Raw genomic sequence first — 10,556 nt, forward strand, 5'->3', positions numbered from 1 at the left:
ATTAATTATATAATATTCATAATGTAACGAAAGTCATATCACTTGTAGGATAGATATATAAAACAAACGTACAAATTACAGAGTAAAAAATGTATCCTAACGAGAGAGTTATCTGAAAAAATGAGGCCCTTTCTTTAGTGGGGAGACAACACCCATCAGATTTTACTTTTATTCGCCAGCCTATAATATACCATATTTAAAACGACCATGTACTTTCTCAAGCTAGTTGAATATATTCTTTTGCTTCTACAAAATCAAGAGAGAGAGAGAGAGAGAAAAGAGGGGACTTTAAAAACTAACGATTACGTCATGATATTTCATAACTAGTTCATAAATTAGGTAATTGTTTACGTCTATGAGAGTTGCTATTTGTTTTTCTCTTACATATTTGAAATAGTTAAATAAATCAGCTATTCCATTATCATTTCCTTCTGCAGTCGTTAAATTTACTTAATAACTTTTAATATGTACGTCTGTAATTATATAGTTCGATGTACATATATACGTATTTATGATGTACATATGTATATATATACTACGTACGTATGATGTACACATATATATATACGTACTTATGATGTACACACACATATATATATACGTACTTATGATGTACACACACACATATATATATATACATATACGTACTTATGACGCACACACATACGTACTTATGATGTACACACACACATATATATATACGTACTTATATCAATGTGTATATATACGTACTTATGATGTACATATATATATATATATACGTACTTATATCAATGTGCGGTGATATTGTAGATGACGACTGAATCTGTGTGTAAATTGTAAACACTGACTTTCATTAACGACCATGATTTTACTTATATCAGTGGCTGATTTTAGCTATCAACAGTCAATTTAAAGCATTAATGCAAAGTGAGTCGTCATAAAGACGATGCTTATGAATACTTCTAATTTGCGGATAAATATTGGTTAGTTTATTTATTTCAAAACTTCATGTTATGCAAAACTTGATCTTGGATTTTGAAAAATTGTATCCATTGTCTAGTTTACAATTTGGAACGAAAAACGTAAGCGATTAGCGATTTTACGTCGCTATCAAATTATTCTTCAAAAAATGTTGTTAGAAGATAGCATTGCAGCAGTTAAAACGTTATATATAGGTAAACTGAACTACTGCGCAGCCGTCAATTTTTTCCTTTGTTGTTATGCGACTACTACTGTAGAAAACTAATGATCGTGTCAGCTTTAATCGCACATAATCCTTTCTTAGGATTATTTCCGTACGATAATCAACTCAAAGGGTAATCTGAAAAAGTTATTCGTATCTCGTTCATGTACCGGTAATAACATTACAAAACTTTTATCTTTAGTAAGTAGAAAAACCTATTAAATCTATTGCTTCGTGCTAGACCAACTCTTCCGAACACAACAGATACATTGGTCTTTATGGAGTTTTGAGACCATATAGTAACCTAAATTAATTTAGGTATGTGAATAATGTTATGGCATTTCAGACCAACTGTTTAATGATTGTATATATATATATATATACATACATATATATATGTGTGTGTGTGTGTGTGTATGTTAAGCATTTCTTTCGTTGTAGAATATTGAATAAGGAATTCGACGAGATGTCATAACATTATTCATAAACCTAAATCAGCTTAGGTTACTATATGGTGAAGCAAAACGGACATTTCACCATTATAAGAGGCCTAATGATAGTTCTTTGGTTTGCTGACCCAAGCTGTTCTTATGAGCCTTGAATAGGCGAAACTGCAATTCACAGCAAAGGGTACGGTCAATCAAGGAATGTATTAGGCCTTACGTCACAGATTATCTTTTCAATTTCACTCTGGTGGGAAATAAATCGTTAACACACACACGCACGCACACATATGTATATTCACACAAGGAGAAAACTAATCGTTCTATGAATGAAACTTTTATCATTAAAGCACAAACTAAGGTGAAACAAAAAATACTTTATGAAATCATTGTTAGTTATAGGAATTATAAAAAACTGAAAAAACAAAACACAATTAACTGAATCATTCCCCTCAAAAAACAACAAAACGTTCTGTTAGACAAGTAGAATGTTTTCATTATTATAATAGACAACTAGCTGCAGTACCCGTCCACTGGACGGAAGTTATGTAAATTCATGATTAATGAAAGCTTATCTTGGGACATGAAAAGTTGCTTCCCTTATATGTAATTGTAACAAACGCCCATAAAAACTGCAAAACACAAAATGTGAAACCGCAACTTTGCATGTATCTCCGCATGGGCCTAATGAGCCTCCATTCCAAATTTGGTGAAGATCCACCTACAGGGGGCGAAGTAGTGGTTACAAAAGCAAAAACGCCCATAAAAACCACAAAAACGCAAAATGCAAAACTGAAACTTTGTATGTACCCCCGCATGGACTTATTACCAAATTTGGTGAAGATCCATCCACACCCTGCGAAGTAGTTATATGGACATACAACAGACAGTAACATTATATTTATTTAGACTAAAATTGAAAAAAAAAGGCTTAACTTTGGACTGGATCCTCGTTAGACAGCACTTACCGTAGATAGAAGGCCCACACACTCAGTATAATTTGTCCAGTTTCCCCACAACCAAGTTCCATTTTCTTGGCAAACTCTATAAGCCTTTTCTGTAATAATATTTTTTTTAATCATATATTTATTTCTATTTCAGAAGATTTAGTAAATTAACTTTTTTTCTAACAGAAGAAAAAAATTATCCGCATACAATGTCCTGAAGCTTATAGTAAACACTATGTTTCCGTTCTCTTTTGAGAGATTAAAGATTTAAACTAAAGATAAAACGCCTATCATAGATGAAGGTTCTCTGACTAGACTTATTTCAGATTTTTTTTGGCTCTTCTTTGGGAAGGTATGATTGTGTATTAGGTTAGAAAATTATGAAAAAATCGTTTAATGTAATAAGAAAGTCAATAGCATCAATAGCTCAGCTAGCCTCGTGGAATTGAATTTGAATTTATTTCAATATATTAACGTGGTTAACACAATGTGGCATGAAGCGAGAACAAATACTAATTTATCTTTTAAAGTTGTCTCAAACAATACATTGAAATAATTTATTGACACTAATAGGTTATAAAGCACTTGCTTTCGTAATTCAACTTCGCAGACATTTGCGAGATTTTGTGATTGGTTAATTGTACAATAGATTACAACTCCGCAGACATATACGAGATTTTGTGATTGGTTAATTGTACAATAGATTACAACTCCGCAGACATATACGAGATTTTGTGATTGGTTAATTATACAATAGATTACAACTCCGCAGACATATACGAGATTTTGTGATTGGTTAATTATACAATAGATTACAAAAGCATTAAAAAACGCCGTAAACTATCCTACATGAGTTATGGTTGTGTGTGAACTTATTTTTGTGTATTTTGTTGTTTGTTTGCAATGTGTGAACTTATTTTTGTGTATTTTGTTGTTTGTTTGCAAGCTCCTCCCCCAGTTTTAGAGCTAGCAGGACCAAATATCGCAGGCGGACTCGGAGTAGCCTGGAGGTGTATGTGTGCCCTTATCTATGTGGCGTAGCCTCCTAACAAGGGATACATAAGAGGGGCTAAAACGAGTCCGGTAGGTCGCCCAGACATGATGGGTGTCTAGAGTAGGTATTCAGGATCGCTGAACTTAAATCAGGGTGTGTGTGTTTCTGACTCTCTCGGGATCCAGGAATCGCTATGTCTGAAAGTATTTATACCCCGCTTACAAACTAGTGGGACCAAGTGGGGTTTGTTTTCGGATACGGACCCCTGGTTGTGGTAGCTATAAAAGTAAATAGGGATTATAGAGAAACTTTATTGGTACACGAAGGCCTCTGTGAGTTATTAGGGGGGGGGTCTTTTAGCCCCACAGCGGAAGCGAGTATTTTATGCTAGTACCAACAACAAAGCTTAGTTTTCCAAATATATTTTTTTGTGTTACGAAGCCTAAATAACTCAATAAACGTTTTAAAAAACCTGAAAGCTACATGCAAGGATACGCTGAAATACGTAAGCTATGCACAAACCATGAATTGAAGAATTTTCAAATAAAATGGTTTTCACTCCCGAAATGGTTACTTGAAAAAGCGTCAAAAAATAAAATAAAAGTAATTAGAAAAACAAACTTTCTTGCCTTACCTTGTCCAAAGGTTTTAGAGTGTAAATTGAGATGGTAGCTCGCAAAAATAGATTCGCAAGTTTTGGAGATAACCTTTCCAGCGGATGTCGGTGGCCAGCAATAAAAACCATCCCAGACAGCACCACAGTATAGCTCTGTGAAAGATATAGACTAAATTTATATAAAACTCTGTATAAAATTACTATTCTGCGTTTTAAACCATATGAATGGACAATAACTTGTTTCTTATACGAATTAAAATCACAAAGATATAACTTTTTATCCACCAAAAGACAAATTTGTCGTTTTGCATATCTTCACGGAAGGCTTATTAATTGTTTGATTTTATTAAGTAATGAGAAAAAAAGTATAAAAATTTGTGCAAAACACCGCCCATGTTAATTATAAAATAGCTAAAAAATTTTAAACTGTATATTAGATTCCTTTTAAGCACAAAACTGCAAAATAGGCTATCTGTGCTCTGCCCACTGTGGGCATCGAAACCCGATTTTTGGCGTATAAGCCCTCAGACTTACCCCTGAACCAGGGCGAAGTTAAAAAAGTGTATGAAATTATAATTATAGCAAGGAACAACAGTGTTAAAGTAGCTGGAATGTTGTTACGTTATCGAGTAGAACAAAGGAATATTAGTGTTAAAACTGCTACACTATTGTAGTTTCCGTCAGTCACTGAGTGAAACAAGGGATACTAGAGGGGTACTTAGTAGAGCGCATACCTCCGTCACACAGCGTTGATCATATTCAGTTCTCAAAAAATTCGAAAACTTATCCTTATGTTCGTCGTTATTAACGGACACGCATAATGTTTGGTAGGACAATAAGGAAAAATATTCTACATATGTTCATCAAGTTTCTTCAAAAACCGATCATTTTTGACTAAGTTATAGAACAAAAATAGTGTAAAAAGTCGGTCCCAAGGTTAATAGATAGCAAATTTATTTTGGATTTTCGTAACCTCGACCCTTGAAATTGAGCTCCCAAAACTAATTACTTCTAGATTGGGTCATAGTCCAAATGTATACCAACTTTTGTCCAAATGAATTCAGCCGTTTTCGAGAAATCTTGCTGACAAACACACAGAGGGATGAAAACATAATCTCCGTCCACATTCGGAGTTAATAAAAGCAGACATCTTATATAAAACACGTGAACAAAACTTTAAATGTTGGACAAACTACAAAACTACATTGGGCATTATAGGATATAATATCGAAAACAAATGATATCTATAATCTTCGAACAGTCTTAGTTAAAGATAACTAAAAAGATAAGCTATCTAAAAGATAACTACGGGTAGCAATTCGTAATATAGTTAAACAGTTACGTAACTACACGTGCAAATCAACATATCAAAACGACTTAGAATATTAATTAATTTATATATTTTAGTATAAGATGGATAAAGAAAATAAATACCACCACGGCTAAACTACTATCATCCAATGTTACGAAAGGGCACCAAACAAGTATTGTAAGCTTTTCGTATGTTATGCTTTATCTACTGAGATATTAATGAAACATAACCTGATGCTGTTTTCATCTATTACTTGCCAAATGGCGTTTAAAGTATAATCAGAAATTTTAGTTTGTTTTCCGAATTCAACAAAGTCCAGTGACTCTTGTACTGTCAATAATTCCGAATTCAACAAAGTCCAGTGACTCTTGTACTGTCAATAAGACATCTGCCACTAAATTATCATAATTAAATTTCATGATATTCTAATAATTTTTATAATCTTTGTACATAAGAATTTTATATTTCTTAGTTACAATTTTTTAAAACTTATTTAAGTTCTTGATTGTTTGTTTGTAATTAAGCACAAAGCTACACAATGGGCTATCTGTTCTCCGCCCACCAGGAGCACAGTTACAGTTTCGTTCTGAACCAACAAAACTTGCTTTTGTATTTTTCATGTATCCAAAAATAATTCAAATTAAACGACTTTCTTTAACTAGTCCACAACGGTGATCGAATTGATTTTTCAAATGAATTAAGAACTGAAAGTTAATTTAATCTCAAAGTTATTTCTTTCACCGTAAACACGAATGAAAAAAAATCTTTGTGAAGAAAGACTATATGTATACTTTATGTATGGTGTTTTAGATGTTTATTCATCACAGTGAATCTATGTTTCTATATGATTTGAAGCATATTTAGCATTGGAGATACTAATTCATTCTTCTGTATTATATATCAGACGAGCTGTTTATTTCTATATATATGTATGATTTTGTAGTCTCTTCAATGTTTTTATTGACAAGTATAAACACAATTTTAAGAAATGCATTAAAGATGAAGAGTTAACGAAAACTTACAGTAAAATACAAAACAGCTATATGCATTTATTTGAATTCATTAAATATGCAAATTATTCCCGAAACTTAAATTCTTAAATATATTACAAACTATTGTTGTTACTAATATTGATAGCCATAGAACATATGACCTTGGAAGGAAGATTTATTATAGAGTATGCTAATAGCTTCCGCGGGCTTATCATAAGAGGGGACTAGATGAAAAATTATAATAATTCTTTAAGTAAATATCATAATAGTTTTAATAAGTTTACATGTTGAAATAGAACAGTAGCCTTAGGATTATTTGATTAAGTTATTCTTTTGCTGCTACAGGGTGTCTTATGTGTGCAAAACTGAAAGTTTGAGTATTGAACAAACTATTTTTCCACTTCATCTGTTTATTGATATATATGTCGTATTTCATTAGTTACTTTCTTCTGGTTAGTATAACAACTATATGGTCACGTATTGTAACATTATGTCTAAATGTATTCTAAAACTATTGTCATTTATACTTATGTAAATGTATTTTTTTTACATTTTTTTAAAGCTGTAATGTTTGTTTTGAATTTCGCGCAAAGCTACACGAGGGCTATCTGCGCTAGCCGTCCCTAATTTAGCAGTGTAAGACTAGAGGGAAGAAAACTAGTCATCACCACCCACCGCCAACTCTTGGGCTACTCTTTTACCAACGAATAGTGGGATTGACCACCACATTATAACGCCCCCACGGCTGAAAGGGCGAGCATGTTTGGTGAGACGGGGATTCGAACCCGCGACCCGCAGATTGCGAGTCGAGCGCCCTAACCACCTGGCCATGCCGGGCCGAAAGCTGTATTGAAGCCTGAGAATAGACTTTAATACTTATCAGAACGATTTTCACTAAATCATACTTAACTTAGTTTGTAATTAAGATTCGATACTAACGAATCCTTTAAAACGACACCGTGCTTTAATTCTCTGTGCTTTTCTTTCTAATGCAAAGTTAATTTCTTCAGTTATAGGGCTTACGTAGGTATTCTGATATTAAATAAAATTTATTTCTTTTAACATCATTTTTTATAACAATTTAAGTAGGACGTGAAATAATGGTTAGCGTGCTCGGATTGTAAATCCGACGTTTCCTAATTCGCGGTATATTGCCGCAGAAATGTGTTTATGGGCCGTGGGTGTGCTATAAAAGTGACGATTAAAAATCACTGATTTCTTCAGACAAAATTAGCTCGAGAATTAGTGGTGGGTGATTTTCACTAGCTAACTTCTCTCGCTGATGCCACCCAGTGGCCCAGCGGTATGTCTGCGGATTTACAACGCCAGAATCCGGGTTTCGATACCCGTGGTGGGCAGAGCACAGATAGCCCTTTGTGTAGCTCAGTCTTAACTACAAACTCTCTCAGCTGAAAATACGAAATAGCTATTCGCGAAAATTAGGAATTAAAAACTGAATTCTACATCTTCTAAGTTCCTGAACTGACATTATTTATTAACATATAGATACATATTAGTGTAGATATACGTTATTGGATTATTTAATATTCTGTCTCTTGTTCTATTTTCTATCTTTGTTATATGATCAAGATCCACAAGAAGTTAAGTTTTATTTCTACGTTTTTAGCACTAAAATAGATCTGTTGTTTTGAATTAAGTTATTCGATGATTTTATAATTATCTACTTTGATAAACATCGTTCAATATAGTAGTACATTTTTCCAATCTGCAATTCTGAAAATCGACAAAAGGCTTACAGTAAAGAATTTCTAAAACTGCTTTACATAACATATGTACACTAGAAATTCCACAGGCCGAGAAGTTAGTGAAAATATTGAGATAATAACTTATATACACAGAACTATATAAAACACAGCTAAGGCTTCTCATCACACTCTCATTAAAATGCGCAGTCACAATAGTATTAGTTTGAATTTATATTATTTTTCCCATTTAGAAAAGTAGTAAATGTGAGAGGAGTATTATATATGTGCATTATTGATGCTTTTAAAGAACCTATATTTAACAGTAGAGAACCTATTCTTAACAGTAAAAAGCTTATACTAAACAGTAAAGAACTTATACTAAACAGTAAATAACTTATTCTTAACAGTAAAAAGCTTATACTAAACAGTAAAGAACCTATTCTTAGCAGTAAAAAGCTTACACTAAACAGTAAAGAACTTATTCTTAACAGTGAAAAGCTTATATTAAACAGTAACAAGCTTATACTAAACAGTAAAGAACCTATACTTAACAGTAAAAAGCTTATACTAAACAGTAAAGAACTTATTCTTAACAGTAAAAAGCTTATATTAAACAGTAAAGAACCTATACCTAACAGTATAAAGCTTATACTAAACAATAAATAACCTATTCTTAATAGTAAAAAGCTTATATTAAACAGTAAATAACCTATACTTAACAGTAAAAAGCTTATACTAAACAATAAATAACCTATTCTTAGCAGTAAAAAGCTTATGCTAAACAGTAAAGAACCTATACTTAACAGTAAGCAGCTTATTTCTAACAGGGCATTTTTTTTATTCCCGTAAACTCCCAGTGGAGCATAGGGCCGTAACAACACCTCACCAACGGAAAGTTGTTGTTGCAGTTACTTGTAGCAGGTTGGTTTTTCACGGGGTGGAGTTGTTAGCCCGGCGCCCAACCCTCCTCCTTTCTCATCCTGGACTTGGGACCAGGCAAAGGCGGAGGTTGGCATGTTTGGTGTGACGGGGATTCGAACCCGCGATCCTCAGATTACGAGTCGAGCGCCCTAACCACCTGGACGATAGATCTCTCAAACTATTCTCTGATCACTTAATCATTATGATGAATAAAGAATGTTTTCATGATTATATAAATTAATTGTATAATTTCAAGAAATTTTGCAAAAAATGTGAAAGTTCTCTTTTAGTTTTTGGTTGTCATTTTTATTAATATTTTGTTTATTCTTCTCTAGTATTTCTAAATCATTTCTGAAAGATTAAACTTAAAGGGTTTAATCTTATTTAGAAAGGCTTAGTCTTTTACTCAGTTTCTTACTTTCTGCCTGTAATTAACCTTTGGAATAGATGTTCATTTTACCTTGTTTTTTGTTTACAAATAATCTACCAATAACGTTTACTAGATCGATATGTTATTCTATTATGATTTTATTTGTATTGAATTTTCTTATCTAGAATAGTTATGAAAGGTAACAGCTTATAGTTTTATCGAAAAACGAAAGTGAGTAATTAGTTTTTAGTATAGTAATGATATTTTTTTGCTACTCATGATTACATCTATTCATTACCTAATATTAAAGAAACTATGACCTATGAAGATTGGTTAGGTTAAAACGACGAAGACCTAAAGCTCGATATATCGTCTTTTTAAACCTACTTTTATAGAAGTTGAAAGCGCTATCTCTTAGTTTACATGTACATCATACCGTGTAAGTGATGTGGTAATTAACCTTTAAGTTCATCTAGTAAAGGTCGAATTACTTTACGAATCCTCTTCATATATAACAGTAATTTATATCAACGCCAGATTTTCTTTAATCTGCGAGTAACATTTCCGATAGGAGAGGTTTAAATCAAAAACATTATTGAAATTATTTTTAACTATATTTTAATTATATCGCAATCCCCGACCCACCAAACATGCTTGCTTTTTCAACCGTGGGGGCGTTATTTAATGACGGTCAATCCCACTATTTGTTGGTAAAAGAGTGGCCCAAGAGTTGGCGGTGGGTGGTGATGACTAGCTGCCTTCCCTCTAGTCTTACACTGCTAAATTAGGGACGGCTAGCGCAGATAGCCCTCGTGTAGCTTTGCGCGAAATTAAAAGAAAAAAAAAACAATAACTCAGTGACTAACTAAAATAATAATCTAAATGTATTACTATTCCACCTTTTTAAGAAGAGGTCGAGCACCCTAATCACCTGGCCATGCCGGGACGTGTCATAGAGTTAAAACAAGAAGAATTTCTTATTGAATACAGAGAACAGTAAAGCTCCTACTAACATATACGTAACGCTAACTTGATTAATTAACGCGTAATGTTACAATACCAAACAATAACTTTTTGAACTGAAATAAAA

At 32.9% G+C, this 10,556-nt stretch overlaps 1 protein-coding gene across 1 annotated transcript in view; it reads right to left on the reverse strand.

Moving 5' to 3' along the window:
• Nucleotides 1-10,556, reverse strand: part of LOC106478584 (corticotropin-releasing factor receptor 2-like) — a 51,075-nt gene that overhangs the window by 15,361 nt on the left and 25,158 nt on the right. Inside the window, exons 2-3 of the mRNA XM_022382201.1 lie at nt 4,184-4,318; nt 2,577-2,665 (exon numbers count right to left, since the gene is read on the reverse strand). Coding sequence (XP_022237909.1) covers nt 2,577-2,665; nt 4,184-4,318 — 224 coding nt within the window. The remainder of the gene's footprint in view (nt 1-2,576; nt 2,666-4,183; nt 4,319-10,556) is intronic.

This window comes from Limulus polyphemus, unplaced genomic scaffold, assembly GCF_000517525.1.
Source record: "Limulus polyphemus unplaced genomic scaffold, Limulus_polyphemus-2.1.2 Scaffold229, whole genome shotgun sequence".
Lineage (NCBI taxonomy): Eukaryota > Metazoa > Arthropoda > Merostomata > Xiphosura > Limulidae > Limulus > Limulus polyphemus.